General features: G+C 44.4%; 1 protein-coding gene across 2 annotated transcripts in view; it reads left to right on the forward strand.

Moving 5' to 3' along the window:
* The window catches only part of Sema2a (Semaphorin 2a), a 339,187-nt gene that overhangs the window by 68,869 nt on the left and 246,503 nt on the right, over positions 1–23,815 (forward strand). Inside the window, exon 5 of one of the 2 annotated variants that reach the window (XM_070665271.1) lies at positions 22,222–22,398. The exons of the other annotated variant lie outside the window; for it this stretch is intronic. Within the exon in view, the coding sequence (XP_070521372.1) occupies positions 22,373–22,398 (26 nt within the window). The 5' untranslated portion in view covers positions 22,222–22,372. The remainder of the gene's footprint in view (positions 1–22,221; positions 22,399–23,815) is intronic. 2 annotated transcript variants of the gene reach the window in all.

A 23,815-nucleotide genomic window follows, 5' to 3' on the forward strand; every position in this document is an offset into this window, starting at 1 on the left:
TACGGGATCCTTTGTTATTACAATTATCGCGAGGGAATATCTAAGTTATTAGAAGGGGCGCGCGCCCACCCGAATTTCTTAACTCGATAAAATATGGAAGCGAACTCAGTGAATTATAGTAATGGCACGCTGCTCAAAGTTCGGGGATATATTTCACTCAAAGCTTTATAAGTCGAATAATTTACAGAAAAGTAATTTAATTTCCTAAAAAGCTGGCATTCTAAGTCGCGAAGAATAGCGCCGCGTTCTCTCGCAGACGTGAAAACTGACTCGTGTCACGGCAATCGGCAAATCAGTAGGGAACGCTTGTACGCGTTATGACAATCGAGACCAGCTTGCGCCGCGACCCATGCTTTTTTCAGTATTCTGGGAATAATTCTTGCATGTCGAGCGAGAGATTCCCTACTTGTCCCCGTGGGAGACCGCATCTAATCAGAATGAATGGCCCTCACCCGGTAGCCTCGCCGGGTATGCCAACCGACAACTTACGACACCCCCTTTCTCTCGGCACCCTCGCCATTTCGCCCGGGTTCCGGGCCAAGCCCCAACTATCATCGGTCTTCGTTATAAAGAGGAACCACCCGAGGCTAAATCTCATTTCTCTGTCTCTCTCTTTCCTCCCCCGTCAGCCGGAGGCAAAAGCCCGTAAAAAAAAAAGAAACTCGCGGAAATTAGCCGCCTGTTGTCGTACCGAAATCTATCGTTTAGGTCCTAGCACAACTCGCCGCGGGGTATCCGCGGCTTCTCGCTTCGAGTGGCACCTTGTCGATCATCTCGGATAAGCAATACGTCACCCACTTCGGCACACTGCCGACGGCGACCGGCTTTCCACCGAATCCCGGAAAAAAAAAAAAAAACATTTCGTAGGGGAAAAAGGAAAGTGGGCCAATGAACACGCAGACGCGTCTGTCGGATCGATTTTCACTTTCGCCCGGCGGAAGATTAAGAGGGAGCCGTATTCCCTCGCTTCGGAAAAGATGATAATTCAGACAGGTGGATAATTATCTGTCGCGAGTTTCCTTGGAGGTCCCCGATTACCAAAAGATCAGTGTATACGTATACAGAGAAATATATAAGTTATGTACGTACAAAATGTAGTTTAAAAGCAAAAGAATTATTTGCCGCCACGGTCGCGCCTCTAATATTTTTTAAAACTTCAATATATTTACGTACGTGTGACATTATGGCACCACGTATCGACATCTTGCTTCCAAATGTTTCAAGTTTCTTTATAATGCAAGTACGACGCGCAGCGAAAAAGAAAATCGAAAAGAAGTAGGTTAATATCACGAACGTAGTGAGAATATTTTCATATTTAGATATCGCGCGGCACTTCAACATGCCAAAAACTGCTCGTGTATGACGGCCGCACGACATTCATGGATTCTCCGCACGAGAACTGTTCTGGGAGGGTAAATAATCGATGAACGGAAGTAGGAGTCGATGTCGCGTGACACCGAACATATGGCGGCACTCTTCCTCACTAAAGTATTGTCGTTGATAATTCGGTGACGATATCGTACGATACGTACACCGTTCGAAATCGAGCAGAGTACAATCATTTCGCTTGCAGAATTTGCCCGCGCTAATATTCCCAATGCACGTTGCATGTTGCATATTTTTTTGCGTTGATTCGTGAAAAATAATAAAAAATAACTCAATCAACGTGGCTTTTCGCTCTTTTTTTTTTTAATTTAATTTTCGATGAATTTATAATAATTTAAAAATATCGCTATCACGTTAATATTTTCCGTCATATTTTGTTTAAAGATAATTTTGCATTAAGCGGCTTTTACATCTGAAAAGTACTTAAAGTCGAGTACACTCTTTTCTCTGTTCGCCTCCTGAAGGCGGCAAGAGGACCTCTTTACCCCGGCTTCCAGCCTTCGCTCCGTCAAAGTATCTGTTTCTCCTCCGATAACTTTTTTTTTTTTTTCTCCCCTTCTTCCGCGCCGACGTCTAGTCCGGGCAAATCCTTAAATCGACTGTCACTGTCAAAGAAAGGGAGGAGACGGGCCCCTCGCCAATCTTTATTCGTGAGAATCGCACGCGAAATGATGTGTTAAATTTGAAAGGGAAAGATAAAATCGGAAATGTACATTCGAAGCTTTTGCTATCAAAAAGTCCCTGACATGTAAGTAAAAATCAATGTGTGCCAAATATATGTCATTGACTTTTCAATTTTTGTATTCATTTTTTTTTTATTTGTACTATCAATATTCAAAATATTTCAATTTTGATCTACCCGTTCGACGTATCCATTGAAAAAAACCACAGCGAATGTAATATGTTTTTTATTAGACAAATTATTGAAAATATTTCAAATTGAATAAATTTAAATACGAGACGTCGAAATTAAATAGTTGAATAAAGTAAAATTATCCCCCTTCAAGGATAACAAATTTCAGATACTCGATTTTATCTTTATACTTTCCGTAGCGGTGTACAAAATTTATCTATCCGTAGTTATTTACGCCGGTATGATTAAAGGACTGAAAGACGTTTTCTATGCCGCTCTCGAGAAGCTTGCGAATCAAGTTGGCGAATTAAGAGTCTGTCGAGACGATTAACTCTGAGAATTTAATCTTACTTGAACGAGGGACGATTTCGGAACGGCTGCTTTAATAGTTACCGTGAAAAGAAACGAGTTGCATCTGCTCTATTTAACACGCTAACGAACTGCACATAAGAATAGTCGGCTGAATTAAAAGGTCAAGTATACGTAAGAGGTCAAATGCAATCAAAGACGGAAATGATGCAAGGAATAAAAAGAAGATATGAGAAAGAGAGATTGAGAGAAAAGGGACATTAATTAATTAGATCTCTGCGTTAAAAAAAATATGCGCAAGAAATATTTAATGTAAAAACACTTCGCTTACGTGTCCTTTCATTAATTATGCATATTCATATTAATCGCATATTTTTTGTTGCGCAAGAAAACTTCAACGCGGCATTGTATACATTTTTAAATCGCCGTTATTACAACTTGGGAAAACTACACTCCCTTCTTGTAACAAGATGCCCTGGGGTTCGCACATTACCGTGTCATTATTAACACCATTATTATAAACTTATTAAGATTGCAACAACCTTCTTGCGTTAGGGGACGTCGGGGCAAGCGCGTTGTAATAAATTGGCATTTTATTCTCCGAGATGGATAGCGTTTACGTGGTTACGCAAATTCGGTTGAGTAAATTGCAGGAAGGGAACGTTGCTTTCGCTATAAAATCTTCCACGAGCTTCACGATGAATTTATTATTCATAAATATACGATAAATTGCGTATCCCGCAAACTACATTTATATTTGTGCATCAAAATTTATAAACGAATTAACAACAGTTCGTGTAAAATAATTATTTTTCTTCTTCTTATTCTGTTTTTTTTTTTTACACACCTACTCGGTAACATCTTTAGTAAAATATTATTTTTCAAGCGGATAACAACGTTTGTAGATTTTATATTTAATATCACGGATGTAACTACTGTTCTGTTTTAATGAGTTTTATAACGCGATGTTAGTTGGAGGGCGGAACACCGCGTATTTTTGTTAAAGACGTTTTTCACGAAGGAAAAAGTATTATTTTGCTTGCTGCGAGATGAAGTATTTATCACGAGCCGCTAGTTCTCACATCTGTCACATAAAAGTAATAATTCTAGTGCTTTTATTGTCTGCATTAAACTTTACAAAAATTATTTTATACGTTTGATCTGACGTAACGGAGTTAGAAGAAAAATGGGGAGATTGCCTGTTATCGAGAAATTTTTTTCGATCGAGAGGGAAAGAGGAAGAAACGATTTCTTATATTTCGAAGGTTCGTTACTATTTTAGAACTAAGGGGATCCAATTACGCGTGGTCATGTTTTGCGTGCGCTTTGAACTCGCCTCGCTTTGAAAAATTCATTAACATTATGGCCAGCATGCTAATTTCAGCAAAGTGTCCCACAAGCCATGAATAATTTAAGCAATGCTATGACCTAGTACTCGGAGGATGTATTTCGTGCGGGCGATGCAACGGGCTCATTCATCTTGTACCCACCGTTCTCTCGTTAATACACAGAAACTTTTTCATAACAGTTAATACCCGGGCAAATAACAACAGCTCGAGGAAAATAATACGTTTGTCGGGTACTTTTGTAATAAATCGTCATTAAATGTACAATTTAAATAAATTGATTAATATTCGCGAGCGCGCATTTTTCTTAATATAGGGAGACAAGTATAAAGTTGATGCTTATTTAATGGCGATCCTTTATCCGTCGCGATGTAGCCCGCGCGTTTTGGTCTAGTTTTTGATATAAATCATTCTCCGCATCAAACGCGTCCGCTTTTCACTTGAATCAACCGGCCACGTAACCCTTGCCGACAGGTGAATAGGTGCGCAACTCCGACGATGAGTCCCTGTCAGACGTGAGTGGCGGGACGGGTGGCGGGGTTCACGAGAGCGGAAGGTAACAGGTATGGGGCCAGACTTCTGAGGAGGGCTTCGCGGTATTATGCTAATCTCGTTAAACTGAGAGCGGGTCAGACGGTACTAGACCTTACACTATCGTATTAAGATAATAACAATGAAAGGGTTGGGTTGCGACGAGGCATCGGCTGCCGCCGCGTCGTTGTATTATTAGCTCAACGGTGGCGTACCAGCGTAATCTTCTCTCAGTGTTTACTAGATAGGTACACGAGTATTTGCCTCTTTCCCCGGTTCCGATAATAACTCGTTTGACTAACTACGCGTCCGCGGATTTAGAATAAAATTAGCGCCGCCGCTGCGCATACCGTCGCGTTTTCGCTTGTGCGCTTTATCTCGAATATTAATTGTTTGAGACAAGATGCGAAATAAAAAAATAATAATAAGTTAGTTTGATTTTTTAATTATTTGTCGTCGATCGCCGCGAATAATTGCATGTGATTTATGTTACGTACTAGATTTTTTGCGCGCGCTATTTTTTTAAGAAACACCAATTGCAAACTACGGAAAAAAAGTCATGCGACTTACCAATCTGCATGAGCTTCAGCGGAGTTGAAGATTTCTGCCGGTGACTGTAACATAAAACGGAAAATATTAATGTAGACATGACAGTATAGCAAATAAAATTAATATATAAAAAAAAAGGTAAAAGTTTTTTTTTTAATAAAGATTTTATTTAAAGAGTTAATTCTTACCTAAAAGTTGCTCCGCCGATGCAGGATGCCCGTCCCGGGCCTGCTCCTCCTCTCAGTTTGCGTGTCGAGTCATCCTTCCGCGCACAAGTCACTCGCGAACACCCCGACCGTGATTTTACAATCGCGAAAATTACTTAACACTTTCGCACGTAATTTTTCGGCACTCCCGTAAAAAAATAATCGTCAAAAAAACGTCCGGTAACTAACGGCACTCCCGAAACGACCGACGAACCGGCTGCGGTTCGTGTAATTATTAATATCGGCGGTGACGACACTTTCGTTCACGGCGGTGGCTGCAGCTGCGTCGATCTGCAACAAAAAAAATATAAAATTAAATTGTAGAGATGCTACAAGTATTTAGTCGGCAAGCTATTAGTTTCGTGTTTCAAAAAATTAATTCTTACCTCTGGGGTTGCTCCGTTGATGCCCGATGCCTTTCCGAGGCCTCCTCCTCCTCTCAGATCATCAGGCCTTGCGTTAGAGTGACCAGCTTCTTCTTAGACTGTTTAAACTTCGTCCTCGCACTGGTTATCTGCAACAAAAACCCGGATAATTTATTAGAATCGCGCGAGTCTATACAGCACTTCTGAAATAGAAAGATCACCTCAGAGAGATGAGCGTATAAGTAAGGATGTGTAGCTTACATTAAAGAAAGAAGTAGCCACAAGTGCTCTCCTCACACGGAGAATGGAGAGGAGAAGATAGTTCTCGTGTCGCAAGGTTTTCGTTAAACGCAAATGAGTATTATTTCCGGCACGGACACACGTGGCTGCTGTACATTGCGTAGTGAGTACGTGTGCTTCGCGCGACCGCTGGAGAAGGACAAAGCGGGAGTGGGAGTAGTGGGGGAATATACCTAGCGGCACGTAGGCTCGCGCTCGCCTCTCACCCCTTTCCCCCCGGGCTATCGATTTTTCACTTTCGATTTAAATGTAATATTTCGGATCGATCGAAGAATCAAAAGGACCTCGCGTTAAAATCGTAGCCTGTTTCTTGCCTCGAGATCGAGAACGACTCGGTGAAAGCACCGTTTTTGCCTGGATTTTTTTAAATAAATTAAAAAAAGATTTTTTTAATAAAAAAAAAATAGGATATGACGTTCTGAAAGGGATATATTTGATTTTTCGATAGAGTCGATCAAATTATTTGTACACGATCGGTAAACAAATCACCCAGGCCGGATAAATTGCAGCGAGTCTAACGAATTTGTGTAATCGATGATATTACATGGATATTATATCGCCGCCGTTGCGGCACGGCAAACTTTACAGCCGCGTGTAATGTCGCGCGGCGTGTTTTCCAACGTGAAAAATTGTTCATTGCGGGCTTTGCATGTTTGCTCGCGCGCCATTATATGGTACGGTATAACCATAAAGCGAGAATGCGCGTTTCTCTTTAGTGGAGACCATTTCGGTTAGTACCTGTTTTAGACGTGCACTACAGTTACTGGCATTCTGAAAAGGTATTGAACAGGACGTAAAGAGAAGCAGTATGGCAACAAGCTACGCCACCGTGTATTTACGCGAGGGGATGGAGAATGGAGTCAAGGGGAGGGCAGAATAAAAGAGCTTCGGAACTATCATCGAGAGGGAAGGGTGTATCTTTCGATTTATCTTAATTACGCGATTTAAATAAATTACGTGTTTTATACGTCCGGGCTCTAATTACAAACGCTGCGACACGCGAAAAGAAACTCCTCGCGCAAAACCGCCGAGCAGACTCTCCAATTCCGCTTTCGCGAATTATGATTAATAATTATGTTAAAGCCGCCGCCTCTCTCTCGACGGTGTCGTACCTTCCGGAAGATTATGATAATGTAGTCCGTTTTGAACTTCGCGGAAAATTTTCCAAGGGAAGTGCCCGCCCGCATATAAATATGGAAGAGCCTGATTGAAGGGAGGCGAAAGAGCGGATCTGCTCACCCAGACCTCAGTTAATTCGGAAGAGAAACGCGAAGCTGTACAAGATGAGAAATGCTGCACGAGCGACAGCGAACACCTTCGCTTCTGATTTCGTAACGACGGAACGTAGGAAATACAAACTAAATACGAACGGACTAAGCGCGGACTTATTCTTATTCTTAACTTTTTGCGGGCGAACGCCGAAATATTTATAACGAGCTGCACGAAGTTCCGTAACGTTGTAATAATTTGTAACATTAGGTCGCGATAAGCAAATAAAATTGGAGGAAGCACCGAACTAGCGCGCGAATCAAATTTTGTTTCGACGAAGTGTCGTTAGCTGGAGTTTCTCATCAATTACTCGAAAGTAACGTACTAAAATTTCGTTGATGCTGGATTAAACTCTGAGATTAAGTACGGCGCCTATAAAGGGAAAATTATGAAGGCGAAATGTCGGAGAAATTTATCGCCGCCTGGTACACGAGACTGGCATAAGTTAATGATCTCCAGCGTCGATGCGAATGATAGATGACATTAAATAATAAGCCGCGTGGATGCACGTCATTAAAATAGCACTCTCCCCTGCGCCTCGGACGGAGACAATAAATTCTATAAATGAGATCGCGAGATTTGCCCGCGTAAAATATCGCCCCGTGATGACGGCATATTATTAAACGGTTCGCGTGCTTGAACACGAAGGTCTTCTATCGGGCTCTTTAGCCATTGGATTAAGTAAAATGTCGGACGGTTCCTGTTCTCGATGCAACAGGTGAGGTGGCACACAATTTTTTAATGGACATCACAGAAGCCTGCAGTGGGAGTTGCAAGGATATACACATTACGAGACCATTCGGCGCAAATTTAAGCGTTGTTCCGGCTCGCTAAGAATTTAAGAAAAAAAAAAAAAAAAGACCTCTCTTTTCTGACGACCTTCGTTATAACGGACATAAAGCCCCGTTATACGTAGGAATGAATCTCTCGAGGGTGCAATGCGCGCGTATAGAATGCGCGAAAACGTCGAGGGGCATTTCGAGATACTCGTGCGCGAGACGTCGGTGGGCGAGTGGGCGTTTAAATTTAAAAGGGAAAAATTATTTCGACGCTAGTTTAAGCGCATCGAGGACAACGCGATTAAACGGAAATTAAGACGGGCGCATGCCGGATAATATATATTAGCAGCGAGAGCCGTCCAGGTGTGGAACGCGCGGTAGGCGGCTTAACGCGTCGGTGTGCAGGGATTGCAGTTGGCCTTACGCCAGTCTGCTAAGTGGTCCACGTTTTCCATTGCCGGGTTATTCGCGCTAGGCTATCGTCGACGTCCTGCACTCTCTGACCCGCTCGGATTCGTACGTACCTGCACGTTTCAACGATGCACTCTGCAGATAGAACGATTCCATATCCTTCCGAGTGCCGCTCAAATCAGCACTAGTACTCTTGTCGGCATCTACTTACGCGAGCAAAATTATGTAGGTGTGTGTATGCATGCGCCGCGCGGATTATTATAATTTTATCCCGCACACGGACGGCGAGGTCGTTAAACATAACGTCGAAAATAATTCACTATCTCGCCTGGTATCATATCTTATTCGCTTATTAAAAGTAGTTTCTATTAAACGCAACGTTGCTCCGATAAACGCAGGCGGCAGATAAATATTTAAAATTTAACGGCAGGCAGGGCGTTACGATAAACAACGGTTTAATAACGTTCCCTCCTTTCCTTTCCCTTTGTGACGTTATTAATGTCGGCGTGATATTAATTGATTCTTTTAATGAACCTGCGCAACTGTGATTTTGCAAAATTATGCGAGCGTATTCCGAAATGGATGCGTCAAACCATTTGCACGTAATGTTTTAGTTAGAGAACTAGCCCCGTTAATAGAATTAGGGATCGCGGCAACGACACGGAATGGAGAAAGAGAGACAGAGAGAAACGCGAGCTAAGCGACATAGGTACATGTATGGACATAACTAGATTTGGAATCCCTAGTTGCTTGTCGGAGTCTCTACCTATATTCGCATGCTATTTCACAGTAGTTAAATTTCCTTAGCGGGATCAGCGGCGCGTAGCCGGGTAATTAATACAACTCGCAAATAATTGTTTGATCAACGTAAAATACGTAAGCGCACGTTAATGGCATCGGATCGCGCGTGAAATCAATGTTTAAAGAAGAACCGCGCGATTAACGTTCGAGTAATCGTCTTCGCGATAACGCCGTCGAGAATTTTGAGTACTCATTTGCCCGGCGTAATCGCACGGTTTTAGACGCACATGCGTGAATAAACGCGTACTAACGCGCGCGCGCGCGCGCGCCTACTATTGTGAACGAGATTAAATTTCCGTCGTCTTAATTGACGCTACAAGTATGCTTAACGTTATTATGGCGCCGGCGTTATCCGCGCATGATGCATCACCGCGCTAATTAGACGTAAAATTGGTTAAGTCCAATCCCGCGAACCCGCGTGGTTAGCGATGTGTATCCTGTACGAAGTTAATCCAGCGGTCGATGTATGTCAGGTGTAAAACGTAATCCGTATGTACGTGCACGCGTGTAGGCATACAGGCGCATAATCAAAGTCATCAGGAGTTTGCGCTTTAGCGGTTTGACTGTGCGATTACGCCTAGGATAACAATAATGGCTGCGGAAGTCGGTCGGATTTCGGGGGAGGGCACGAGGAACATAAATTCTCTGAAATTCGGTCGAAAGCGCGGATTAGCCGTCGACCGTTCTGGCAATCTGATTATCGCGAAATGTCCGAGGCCGGAAAGTATCGCGCCGCCGTCGCCGCGAAAAACGAAACTCCGGAATGCGAACGGGACGGAGGGCGGCTCGTTTTCGAGCGACTGCATCGTTTGTCGAGTTGCAGATAAGATCCTCTACTTGCGAGCGTGAAAAGAAAACTTTTAACGAGATTCAACTTATCATAACGTAGCACGTTTCGTACTTTCCATGTACTTCCCGGGGAAAAAAAAAAAAAAAAGAAACTCACCGAAGATATTCACTACCCAGTTCCCTTCTTTATGCGCGTGCACTTTTCATTACAGCTCTCTCTGCCCTTCCCTCTCTATTGTACTTTTAATTATAGAGAACTTTGACCGTGGGACAAGCGCGCAGGACAAATTATTTGCCTCTCTGTATGCCTCCCTTAATTGCGTATGCCCGTCTTGGGAATAAGGCTGAACGTGCTCGATTGATAATTTAATATCGCGCGAGTAGCTCGGAAATTAAGCTGCGCTCTCGCGGCGTAGCACTGTCTCGGAGTTCGTGCCTATCGGGATTTCCACGTGGCGGTCGGGTAGCGCGCTGTAGGGGCGGTGGCTCGGTTAGGCGCAGACTTTACAGTCGAGCGGTTGCACATGATTACGCGGTGGTATGATTGCATTCACGTCGGCAGACAGCTTGACGAGCGAAAAAGTACGACGAGCGAAAGGAATCGACGAAAACGCAGACGATAATCGATATTTCGCGGTATTAAATTCACGGTATTGTTCGGCCACGATGGAGCAAACGGAAAAGAGTCGTCGGGCAAGAAATTCGATCGCATTAATCCGAGAAGAACGTGTAATTAAGTAGCAGATAAACCTAATGTCCAGGTTTAGCCGTGTAAGAACCGCTACGGCTTCTATAACGCGACAATGCACGCTGTGGATCAGACGGGAAAATCTGTTTAGCGAGCGAAATGCAGCCGGCGGTTCGGCGGCAGGGATATTATAACGGGTTTACGAATATACGAGGTGGGTATCGATTTTTCAGACGAGCGCCACTGAGAGAACGCAGCCGGTGATGCGGGGAAATATTAATCCTCGTCGAATATTCGCCAAGATAATACTTTATCATAGTTCTAATCCTACTTGAAAAAAAAATTTCTTACTCACCGGTTTCGATGCGCCGACGGTGGAGTTGAGCTAAGCAGTTAGGATGACACTGCAACATACAAAGAGAAGATTTAAATTAAAGAGGCTGCTCGAAAGAATATTCGTCGTTATGAAAAATAATTATCGCACACACTCTTTCGCGCGTTATTGTACGGTATCGGCGTTTGCAAAAATCGCCCGTTTACTAAATCGAAACGCCCGATGAACTGCAGTTCGTTTAACGTGTAATATCGGCGACGAAGACTTTATTCGGATTTAATCTAAACGGAGCAATACATAAATTGTTAGTAAAGAACATATAACTGAAAATAACTGCAAAAAATGATTCGCGAGTAATGCATTTTTCTTTTTTAATTAAACGCTCATTTCTGTACTTTATTGTTAAAAATTATTACGTGTAAAATAGTTTTCTCTAATTAGCAAATTTCTCCCTTCTCGTGCAGGATTGTAAAATTATTTTTTCCACGATATTGGAAAAGTTTAGCAAGAATTGCGGCAAATATACAGTCGAATAACGTGAGGTAGTTAAATTCTGGCGATGTTGAAATTTTATCGGATACGTTCACGTGGCGTAATCAGCTTTTGCAACTGTCGAAGGCAGGTATGCATTGAAGCCGAAGACGCTTTGCAGTCTACGGCGTTATGCGCCCGGTTTTGCGGCGTACCGTCGCTTTAACAAAACTGTAAATACAACGTTCTACACAAATCGTCTTTGAGATGCAAACTACTCATTTAGCCCGATAGTTTCGTAGCATTCCGTTTATAAACCCGTCGGCAAACAAAACTGTTGCAGCTCAGCTGCGAAATGATGATAGGACGTGAATAACAATAGCCGAGCTTATAGAAGATTCCTTTTAATTACGGGAATAGAGGACGGGCGTGGACGAAGGAGATCCGGCGGAGGAAAGTCCAATTTAATTAGAAGATCTTGTCGATCGATTCGACTCGGTCTACCAATCCGACCGTTACTCCGTCGCCTTCCTTTCTCTATCTACCTGCTGACAAGGACAACGAGCGCGATCGTTAACGCAATTCCAACTCTGTAACGTTATTACTCGTTCGAATCTAGCTCTGGGTTGAATCGAATTTAGTCCCAACTGCAAGTCGGCCCGAGCGCTAAGGGCGTGACGAGTGGACTTTAAAGTTTCTTTTATACAAGTCGTTAAATACTTCGAACTGCCGCGATTTCTCCGTTTATCGATGCCCTCGCGACAAATGCGAAGGTTCGCGTTAACAATTTCACGATCGATATAGGTACGTCAATGAAGACGATATCGTTCGTCGTTGCTCGATAACGGTTAACGTAAAAATAAAATTATTTTTTCGGATCAATTTGTGATTAAATTGATCCGAATTAAATTAAAAGCGAGGGCGAAGATGCTAATCCGGATTCTAATGTAGTCTTGAATTAAGAAAAAGACTTTGCTTTTCCGCGGAATCAGATGTTTCGGGTAAAGATTTAATTAGAGATGGATGTACCGACAAGTTAGAAACTAGCTAGTACGAGAGAATCGTGTGTGGCGATACGCGAATATGTGTGCGTGTGTGTTTATATACGAGAGAAACGGACATCCAACCGGAGGCTTGGCCAATTAGGCTGGAGTAAGAGAAATCAGTTTGGCTAACTCAGTTACGTCGCTTTTACGGGATTGAAAACGTTCCGACAAAACGCTCAGGCAACCGCATGAACAAACCTAATTTGCGATACGTATCGGCCATTGGAAAACGAAGAACAATTGCAATGATCCTTCCTATGATTTTTTTTCTTTTTTTTTTTATTCTTTTCTCGTCTGCAATCGATTTCCGCGGAGTTCTCTGCCACGATAATTGAGGGTGAGGTCAAATATTCGCGTCGGGCGGGAAAATGTTCATCGCGGATCATTCCTTTCGAAGAAACGCAAAAGTTGTTTCGCAAAGAAACACGAGGGAAAAGCTCTTTTTCGTGTTTGTGTAGTATTGCCAGCGAGTGGCGTAATTCCGTGTTAAGTAACAAGCAAAAACGGCACGCGACGCGTACTCGCCAAAGCAGAAATAATGCCGCAAACGTCACCTGTTCTATGCCATCTGCGTTCGTATCCTGGGACGAGAACTACAATAATTGGTTAGATTATCGGTAGGATATGGTTATGGGAAATGCGAGACTCCTGGCTTCGTCGAGGTAATCCCGATTTTGATTGCGTTTGACGCATCATTGAGCGGAATGATGAAGGCACTCATGAATCTTGATGCCGATGCAATCTAATAAATCGCCCTTGTCGTTTTTATAGTTTGGAAAATACTACGGCTATGTTTTTACGTTTCACCGGTATAGACGAATATCTCTAATTAAACGCCAAAATTAGATTTAATTAAAAAAAAAAAAAAAATGCTTTTTATTAAAAAGCTTTTCGAAACAGTGTCGATTATTTTCAAATCGTTAAAATTAATTTGTTGCATTGTTCTGTCAACGCTATCACATCGCTCGAAATGTAAGCGCACCCAGATTAATTCATTCGATTTACAATTACAGTTTACGCAAATATGTAAAACGCTATAAAAATTAAAAATTTCGCACCTGTTAAATGAAAGGTAGATATGGCGTTTCCTGCGACGACGACGGCTAGTGTACGTGATTTTATCGTGGTGTGCGTCGAGTCTCACATAAAGCGCGCCCGTAGATGTGCCGTGGAACACCAGCCGCCGAGAACTGAGGGAGAACGCGCCTCTCTACTACACCTCCGTTCACGGCAGGCGAGGGAGAGAATCGAGCGGAGGGAAGTCACGTACGCTAGCCGCCGTCGTCGCAACAAACGCGATACCTGCCCCTTGGCGTTTACGCGGCTTCTTCGTAACGTGCCCAATCTACCGCGATCAAATTTAAACTTGTTTCGTCATTAAATGGCAACGCTTATTAATGTCCGACTCCGCCGCGTTTAAATAAACGCTCGTCTCTCGCAATTTTTTTTTCATCGATTTTCGTTCGCGTATTCATCCATCTAACCAGTCTTTTCCCCATCCATTTATCTACATATATTTCATTCTTTTCCTCGTTCGTTCGTCGGCAAATTGAGAAGTTTCGCAATATTAATAGCCTGCGCGGACAAACTCGGATAACAAGATTGCCAAGCAAACCAGGCAGGTGGATTTCTGTGCTATTGAAGCCGTTAAAATTGAGTTGGAAGCAATTTTTTGTAGTTACAAGCTATTACATATTGATGTAACGCATGTTGAAGTGAGTTGGCGTAGAAAAAGTGGTATTGGGTGTTAAAAAAGCGCTTGTCGGTTCCTTTTTTCAACCGTGATATGAGAATACTATGATAATCGTAAAATCGACAAACGACGAAATTCAACATATTTCAATTAACAAAATGTACTTTAATGCCTTCCGTTTAATGTAACTTTTTAATAGTCTTGATGCGAGGAAAAACGACCAATACATCAATGTAAATTTAATTAAGCTCACCCTAAATGGAAAAGTTGCGTTACTTCAGAATCGGGGTCGTCACCGAAGAACAACAACTTACGAACGATTTAATGCCCCACTTCGTTAGTTCCACCAAATCCGGGATCGAATCGTGATTTGTGTTTAATTACCTCAATGAGGTGCAGATTGAAGAAAGAAGAAACATTTCCGCGAAAGTTCCGATAAAGGTTCTAACGATTAAATATCATTACGATTTAAGCACTTGCTTTTTACTTATTGTTTAAAGAATAATTAAATTCAAGCGCATCGTAACGTGTCGTTAATTTGCCATTTACAGTCACTCCATGTGAATAATTTTTCTACAAATGATTAATTTTCCGCTTTTGACTCTCTTTGTTCTGGAAATCGACACCGATTTACTAGCGTTTACGAGTTGTCGCCTGGCTGAACACAACGACCAGATATTTGTCGAAAAGAAAGAGAAGGCAAAGGCGCCTTCATTGTCGAATGCTGACTAGTCTTGGTTTTTATCACTAGCCCTGAGGGAGCGCGAGGCATCCGGGCCTGTAGAAAAGCAGGTTTACCATCGTTTCGTACGTTTGACGCATCCCAAAGGGAACATCGGTAAACTGACAGGCCATCTACTTCCATCTCCTACGTTCCCATGCGTAAGCATCGTACGTTCGAGTCGCACTTTTATGCATCGAGGTTGAAAATTCTTAAGAAAACATTCTTACGGAGCGTAATATATCTTTGAACAATCACGTATTACAGGCATATTTTAAAAAGGTAGAATGATGCGACTATTAACATCGGTTTCGTCAAAAGTTCCTCACGTTTCGCAAAAGAAAAAAAATGGAAAAAAAAAAGAAAAACGATACAATGTATATGAAATGACTTTGTATTCCAGAATCGTGCTTATCTCTAACGTGACAAGACCATATATTGAATTCAAAAGAAATCTTGAATATTAATAGCGTATCGATGAAAAGGGTTCACAGTAACGCCGCTGTTTATTTTTCAATTTTTTCTGTATCGTTATACAGACTGTAACGTCACGACATAATGGCTCCAATTCATTAAGACATTCCTTCGTTTGCGTATAATGAAATTGCAATTAGAGATATGCAAAACACCGCTTATATCAGCCGAGAAAGTGGACGGTACGAAGCAAAGATGCCATTTGAATTGTGAAATACTTGGAGGGATTCCAATATTAACTGCTGGAATTCTGCTGGAAATAATGGAAAGGAAATGGCCGCGGTGCTGACGGTAGAGAAAACGACTTTTCCGCGAGCAGGCAACCGGAGGCCACACATCGCAGTATCGATAAAATTCTATTTCGCGCAAATATATATGTATATATAATATATATATATATATATATATATATATATATATATATATATAAAAAGGGAACAAGAATTTCGCAACTTCTTCCCGAAGGTAAAGTAATTCCGGCCCTCGGGTAAACCACTTCTGACGAGTTTCGAGACGTGCGGGAAAATATTGTTCATTCAGATGCATATTGGATAAAATACACAGTTTAAGATTTACCTATAAACAAAGTACTTTACCAGCTTGTTTAACTACCATTTAAACAATATCTAGCGGGTCATATTTCTCATCTGTAACGCCAGGAATTGGATTGATCGCCGGTGAGATAAAACTTTCAGCGTGGCCGAGGCGCTGAGAAACTGCCGCGAGGAATCTTCAACAAAGAACAGAGTGCGAACAACGCGAAGCAGGATGCCGGATCTATTCCGTGGTAAAGAAGCGAAGCAGTTAAAGAGCACGATGAAGTAAGAAGTTGCCGCGGTAAAACCGCAAGCGCGCCGCGAAGCCGGCGCAACGGAGCGCAGGAGCAGTAATTCCTTTCTTCCAAAAAGAAAAGCGGTAAAAACAGCGATTAAGGCTTTTAGCTGGAATACCCCGGGCTCCACGTGCTTCTTCTCCGCGATGCGTGTGGAGGAGTAACGGGGGGGGAGGGCCCACCCTTCTGGACGTCGTTGGAAGAAACGGTTCATGGGTTTGGTCGCTAGTTTCCACCCTACTGAGCAGCTTTCCCCGGGACTCTGCGGTTTCTCTATGCTATAAATACCGACACCGAAGACCGGCTAGAGAGAAAACGGGAGCGGAAGGGAAGCGGGAGGAATGCCGGGCGAGAAGCAGAAAGGGGGAGGGGGGAGGAGAGATGCGCGGAGGAAGTAGCCGGACGTGCGAGGGTGGAGACGAGAAAGAAAGATGTTGGAAGGCGTTCGAGAAGAAGAGCGGGATCGAGCGCGCAATTCTTTTTCCATTCGAGTGCTTTTTGTGCGAAAAATGGAATTTTATGAGAAATGGCGTTCGATCCCGCCGGCTAATTACATCCGCCCGACTCGTCCGGCTCGTTTGAATTATTCGTAACGTGAGCGTATCGTAAACTAGATATGTAGGACATTTTATTCGCGCAGACATCTGCTCTCTTATTGATTTTGTTTTAAAATTTTTGCAAAGCGTTTATCAATAATTCCGTATCGGGGAATAAATATAATATGAACTGCAGATTATTGAGACTGTTATATTTCCATCTCGACTTTATCGCGTTACAGATAAGTGCGATCTCGCTTTTACAACACTATATATTCCCGCGCTCTCGTAAAGCAAAAGTGCACAGAGAGAAAATAGAAGCTGCATTATTTCGCAGCGAAACGATGAAGAACATTCCGTATTTCCGCGTAAGTTGCCAACCGGATGTAAAGACGCGGCGGGGCATTGTAATTGAACGGCGCTTAATTAAAAGTCGAACCCGTCGGCTCCGGATGCACGTCACGCACGGTGTACTTCATCGAGTAAATCGCGAGATATTTTTATTCGTAACAAACGGCAATGTGGCCTGCGAAATTTTCGTTCGTGGAGGATGGCTGGATACGCGTGGTAGAAGGAAAAATCGAATGACGAGACAAGAACGGAAAACGTCACTATCGCACGACAGGGAATACGGTCGTTTCGACGTCACGGATTGACAACGACAGAAATTTCCTCCGTTCTTGAAGATTACGCGAATGGATCGGCCAGATCGGCTCTCGCTCGATTCCCACCGGACTCCGATAGCGCGAGATCCTTTGCGGATATTTTATGGCATCTGAAGGAGAGTGACTTCAAATTACGCTTCATATGGAGTATACGATTTCATAGTAACTTTACTCGCAGATCTATACGAGAAGATATGACCGTTTCCGGCAGATAAAAATTTTTTTTTTATTTTTATTTTTTTGGTTATCCCGTTTCTCCCCCAACGCCACGCAACGCGCCGCGGCGAAAACTTTAATATTTAAGCGGCATTTAAATGTCAGCATTTAAATGTCACGTCACGGTCGATCGTCGCGTTAAAACGCGTATTGAGTCTCTCGCGTCGGATTAAAACGCGTCGGGGAGCGACAGCGATAAGAGTTTTACGGTGAATAAAGAGCCGTCATACGCCGGTATTACGCACACATATCGTCGCCGTTCGCACAACACTCACGAGAAAGAGAGGGAGAGGAGAGGGTGGCGCGCAAAAAATATATATTGCGGTGAGCCGCAGCAATTTCGTAATGTAGAAAATTAACGAGCCGATCGCGCGTACGCGCTGTCAAAAATCTAGCCCCGTCATGTAGCGACCCCGTTATTGATCATAGCTGAATATGAATGCACGATACTCGTCAGCTTGCGACGAACACGCGGACCTGTCGCTGGTGCATACATCCGGTTGTATTGCGATTATCATGCTCATATACGTCGCATACAACAAGCACGCAACGTCGCAAAGCGCCGCTACCGGTTGGGGCCCTATTGTGGTTCTCGGTACGACATGTTGATAACGAGCTGATCATTGTTATAACTCACGTATATGACACGTATATATATGGATTTCGAGTACGCGCACACATATATCGCATTCGGCCATCGTGTTTAGTTAAGACACAAGTTTGTCGGCATAGTTGGACCGGACGGGACGAAGCGACGTGTAATAACTAACTTTGTCCGCCGTCGAGTCGAACGTCTACATGGAATCGAGATTCATCCGAACGAATCGCGAGTTAATACTGCATTTTGTCCGGCGTAATTACAAAGGAAACGATTTCCTCTCATTACTCGCGCGGCAACAAACACTGTCGCGTCTCTTTTTATTTAAAACTTTTAATGGAAAGTTCCCGATAAGTACTTACTAGTTTTTCAATATCCGGCACTGAAAATTAATTGAGAGAGATTAACTAAGAGTTAAATAAAAAGGAGACAGTTATATAAAGAGATACGGTGTTTCGTCGAGCTATGATCAATTCATCGACCGACTTAGGCGAGTGCGTGGAATGCTCGTATAATATCGTGCGAATGCTTCGTATACATTGTCCGGGGTAAAACAGCAACTTTTCGCATTTCACGTCAATTCATTCAATCTCCCGTATAACGTCCAATACATGGGCTTTCTCATAATAAATGTCAGTTTCGTTGAGATGCACGCACCGGAGTGGCATTAATCGATTCCGTGTTCCGAACATTACGTAACGTCAATAGCTATTTTGAACAGTTTGGCACGGCGCGGGTAAAGGAGCTGGAGAAACTTCCGTATTTCTCGGAATATCGAAAGGCAGGAGCCGACGTGAATAATTAATCGCGAGTCGATATATGAAGCGAACCGCGTAAACTCGGCTGGCGGCGTAGAAGCTAGGCGTTTCGCGTACAGCGCCGTTTAGTAAATTAGAACACCGCTGATGGTTTCGCGACTGGCTGATGCCTGATAACGCGACGCGAGAACCCGAATTGCGTTAACGTCGTCGAAAAGTCGCATTGCGTATTTTCCGCGAAAAAGGGGGGAGAGGGGTCTTACCCTTTTAAAGGGTTTATTAAAATTCCATTTACGCCGCCCGCGAACCGAGATCAAAGCCGCAGCATTTCTCTCCCTCTTTTACGACGCGGAGTCAGATAATACCTCGCGTTCTCAGATATTATTAGTGCGGTGTAAGATATGTATTATAAAATATAAATACGCGCGGTGCTACGTAGAGAACGTTGAAGTCGGGGTATCATTGAAAGTACACACAGTCGCATTGGCGTTTTATCTTCGTGCAGGACGTATTAAAATTCCATTTACGGAAGTCGTCGTTTGTAACTTAGATCAAAGCTACAAAAATGCTCACCCACATGTTCGCGTGCAGATGCTTTCCGCCTTTCCCCTCCCACCCACGTTCAGAAATTGTTTAACGGGACATATAAAATATGAATTAGAACGTATAAGTGGAATTAAATGTATTAACGTCGTTTATAACGTTACGGTAAAGATTACGAGACGATATCATTATTAGGCGGGGAATACTTGGCACGTTTGCCGATAGTTGATCGATTAACGGCGGTATGTAGATTGAAAATTGAATCCTATGTACGAAATAAAGTCGCAATTTATATCAGAGAATGCTAAAATGTATTCAGTTTCGTGTTATATGAAAAAAAATATTTTAAAAAATCCGGAATGCGCGCCGCACACATGCAGTTAAATATACATGTATCGAAATACATACGCCGTATTAAATTATAAATGGAAACTCTATCTTCCAATTTATTACGAACAATTATTACAGTAATTATATTAGAGTTAATTAAAATACATATATTAAACAAACTTGCTGAGTTTTCTTGTTGCGCATATGTACACACATGTATATATATTTTTTCTTTGTTTTTTTTCATGATTTTTTTTGCGCGCGTAATTATGAAAATTATTATACAAAAGTGGACACGGCGTACGCGAGCGATCGATTTTGTCCGTCATCTCGGAAGGGCGTGAGAACGAAAGAATGCGCACGGAGAAGCCCTCCTCGAGGAGACGCGATGTAGCAAGTTGATCCACTTACCTTTTCGCTCTGCAATTATGCACCGTAATGGACATCTCTCTGGATGCTGCTCTCCCTGACGCAAACTCGTAACTGGAACGCCATGAAAACGCTCGCGGCCATCGTTGCTGCAAGAGAACAAATTAATTTATCGTTTTGCGATGCTATGGTTAATAGCGTTACGGAAATATAATGGTGTGTAAAGTAATAAGAAAAAAAAAAATAAAAAAAGAAAAAAAAACTCGAGTTTACGTCTGTCTTTCTGAATATTCACCTCGACTCCGAAATTAATCGCGCTTCCAACACTAACTTCTTTATTTTCACGTACTGATCGACATTCGGTTGTTCACGCGCTGTTTCCAACGGCCTTACAGATGCGTTATCGTAACTCGAGAAGCCGGTGTGTAAAAAAATTACTTCGAAACGGGTGCGTAACGGAGACGCGTCGAAGGAGGAAAAATTAGTGAGGAATGTTACGAGTGCGGGAGAAAAATTAAAGCGGAGGAATGACGCGATCGAGAGATGGCGAACGTTGGAGAAAAGAGGTTAAGGCTAGGAAAAGGATACGTAAGAAACGCGGAAAAAAAAATGCGAGATCACGCGCGGGAAGGAAAACGGCGACGGCGATGGCGGCGACGAGCGGAGGGAACGCGCGACGAAAGGAACGAGAGGACGAAAACAACGGCGAAAACGGCGGAAACGAATAGACACGGGATGAGGGTGGAATGAGAGACTCGACGCGCGAGAAGGAGAGAAAACGAACGGGCGCGCGAAGTAATGGGAATGCCGAGAACGAGGATCGGTAAAGGAAAGGGTGCGGGAAAAGGAGAGACAGAGAGAGAGAAAGAGAGAGAAAGTAGCGCGGGTAGACGGCGCGGCGCGTCGGATGCGAGAGCGGGTGGCCGGATAAGGAGAGAAAGAGAAAGGGATGAAAGGGCGAGAGCGAAGAGAGAGTGAGCGCGCGAGAACGGCCGACAGCGACGAGGATGGTTGCGCGTGCCGCATGCGCGCGGCATGGGTGTATCTTCGGTCTTCTTCCCCGCCCGCGCTAGCGCAGCCTCTATACGACTCCGCGCGCCTCCTCCCTTCACCGCGCCAGACTCAGTTACCGGGCCGATTCGCGAGCGAGTGGAGGTGCCGCGCTTTTTCGCTCCGCGACGTTCTCGCGACCGTTGTGGGTTTTTGAGACAGCGTCGTCGTCGTCGTCGTCGTCGTTTGCTGTTCTACCCGGAAAGGCCAGCGTGCTCGCGGTCGGGTCGTGCCAGCGCGCGCATAGCGTGCGTGCCGTGCGTTGCTCCGTTTCTCGAGAACGAGAGAGAGAGAGAGAGATAGAGGGAGTGAGAGACAGAGACAGAGAAAGAGAGAGACAGAGGTACGGACGAATAGATTCGGCGTGGGAAACGAGAAAGAGAGAGACAGAGCGAGGAGGGGTAGAGACGTGTGCGCGAGAAGTGCCCCAGTTTCCGTACGGTCACATGTGGACGTCGAGCGGCATAACGTAACGCCGCGGGGGAGGAACGCGAAGTTCGCACCGTGCAGTACACTCTCGGCGAGCCGGCACCGTTGCTCCGAGGACTCGTGCGCGAGCCGAAAACGCAAGTGAGATTTCGAGGTTTACCTCCACCGTTCGTGCGTGCGTCCGCATTCATGTGCGTGTGTGCGTGCGTGCGTGCGTACTTACGTGCGTACGTGCGCGCGGCCGGATGGTACATCGCGAAGAGTCGAGCACCGGGACATGGACGAACAACATGAAGTCGTCGCGCAACGTGATCGACGTGACCGTAGCCGAGAAGAAGCCGGCGACGCGCGACCATGACAGATGAGCGGCGCCGATCTCCGTAACGCCGCACCGCCGATTACCGCGCAACGGGCACGAGCCACTCCGAATTCGGGAATCGCGTCAAGCGTTGTTTTTCTCCGCGCGCACGGTCATGTCAACGTGACGGTGTAGGAAGGAGCCCCAGGGCGCGCGCGAGGTGGACTGTGTGACATTCGAGCGCGACCAAAGTGTTATTTTTTTTCGTTGGTGTAGATTAAGCTTCGGCGTTCACGCGAGTGGCTGGCGGTGGATTCGAAGAGGCGCCTAACTGTCATCGTTGGAGGACACGAGCAGAGACTGCACCGTGGACCAGGACGAATTCCGGCGCAGCAGCTCGCGATCGGAATCGGAACGGCGGCCTAGGATGCGGGAACGCGACATCGACCGAGTAAGCACTTTCCAAAGTTCTATAACCTCAATTCTGTGCAATAACAATCGCGAGATCGTTCGCTCGCGCGAGGCCCAGAGTCACGGATGCGAGCGATCCTCTCGTCAGCTTTCGGAGACGGCGTGCGGCACCACGCCTTTCCACTTGAAAAGTTGAGCATCGTTTGCGTTAATGTTTGCATTCGTCGAGAAACCAACGCGAGCGATTCCGAGCATCAAACTATGTATTGAGATATATATTTCTAGAGCCGTATTTAATTTCTCTCGACAATTACCGTTAATGCGACTGCCGTTCGATGAAGATGAACGAATTATACAATCGCGCGAGTTATTTTCTTATTTTCCCAGCCTTTTCCAGCCTTCTCGGCTTTTGAAGTTTATTTCGAAATTGTCGCATTGCGCTCGCGGGGCTTAGATTGACGCCCGTTCCGATGCCGCGGAATTTCGACGCCGTTGTTTAAACACCTCGTACATACATATGTATATCCGTTTGTTTGACGGTGTTTATTATTTCGCACCTACCACGCGAACAGACGAAATAAAACGCGAGCGCGAGCCCGCTCCGCCTCGTATGATTTTTTAATCCATTTCCATTAAATCATTTTTGTTATCAGCGCCCGATTAAACGTTCACGGGAATTGTAATTATTTCGGGCGCGCGCAACGAAAATATAATGTAAAATTTCGTCATTAATCCGGCGCTTCTCTTCAAACGGTGTCTTCGCCGCGGAACGTTTCCGAGTAAAACTCCTCGCTTGTTGTACGTACGGCGTGTCGCGTAACTTTTCTCAACGTTTAAGCCGCGCGACATGGCATCGATAAAATCGCGGGATGAAGTATCTCGACGTCGGCTGTCTTTGCGGCAGTGCGCGTCGCGCTGTCGTCTACGAGCGTCGCGTAAAGCCGGCGCGTATTAAGTTATGATGCCTCTGTCGCGTCCACGCGCTTTGTACTCGGATGTGTACACGGAGCCCCGGCATTCGCGCATACATACGCAGTCCCAAAATGATCTATTCGCAATCTCTAATAATATCGCGGCAAATATTTGTCGTCCCGTTCCCCGTCGTGCTTATCCCTCGCAGCGTTCTCTCGCACGCGCGCGGACTGCGCTTTCAAACCAATGCGGCCGCGTACGCTAGTATTTTACGCGTTTAAAAATATAAAAATGTAACATTCGGCTTCGCTCGCACTCGTCACACGACGCCCGGTCTTCACATAAATAGCGGAGGCTGCGTAATTTCTCCCCACCGTCCCGCGCTCGCTCGCGCTTTTCCTACCGGCGTATGCAAAACGGGCCGGAATTTGCACGTCGTTTGTTTATGCATGGAGACATCACGTTTTTGACGGGCTGTGATTTGATTTAGAATTTTTTTTACGAATATTTCCCAGGTTTCTCGCCCCCGCGTCCCTCCGCGAGATGC

The sequence above is a fragment of the Cardiocondyla obscurior genome, linkage group LG13 (assembly GCF_019399895.1).
Source record: "Cardiocondyla obscurior isolate alpha-2009 linkage group LG13, Cobs3.1, whole genome shotgun sequence".
NCBI lineage: Eukaryota > Metazoa > Arthropoda > Insecta > Hymenoptera > Formicidae > Cardiocondyla > Cardiocondyla obscurior.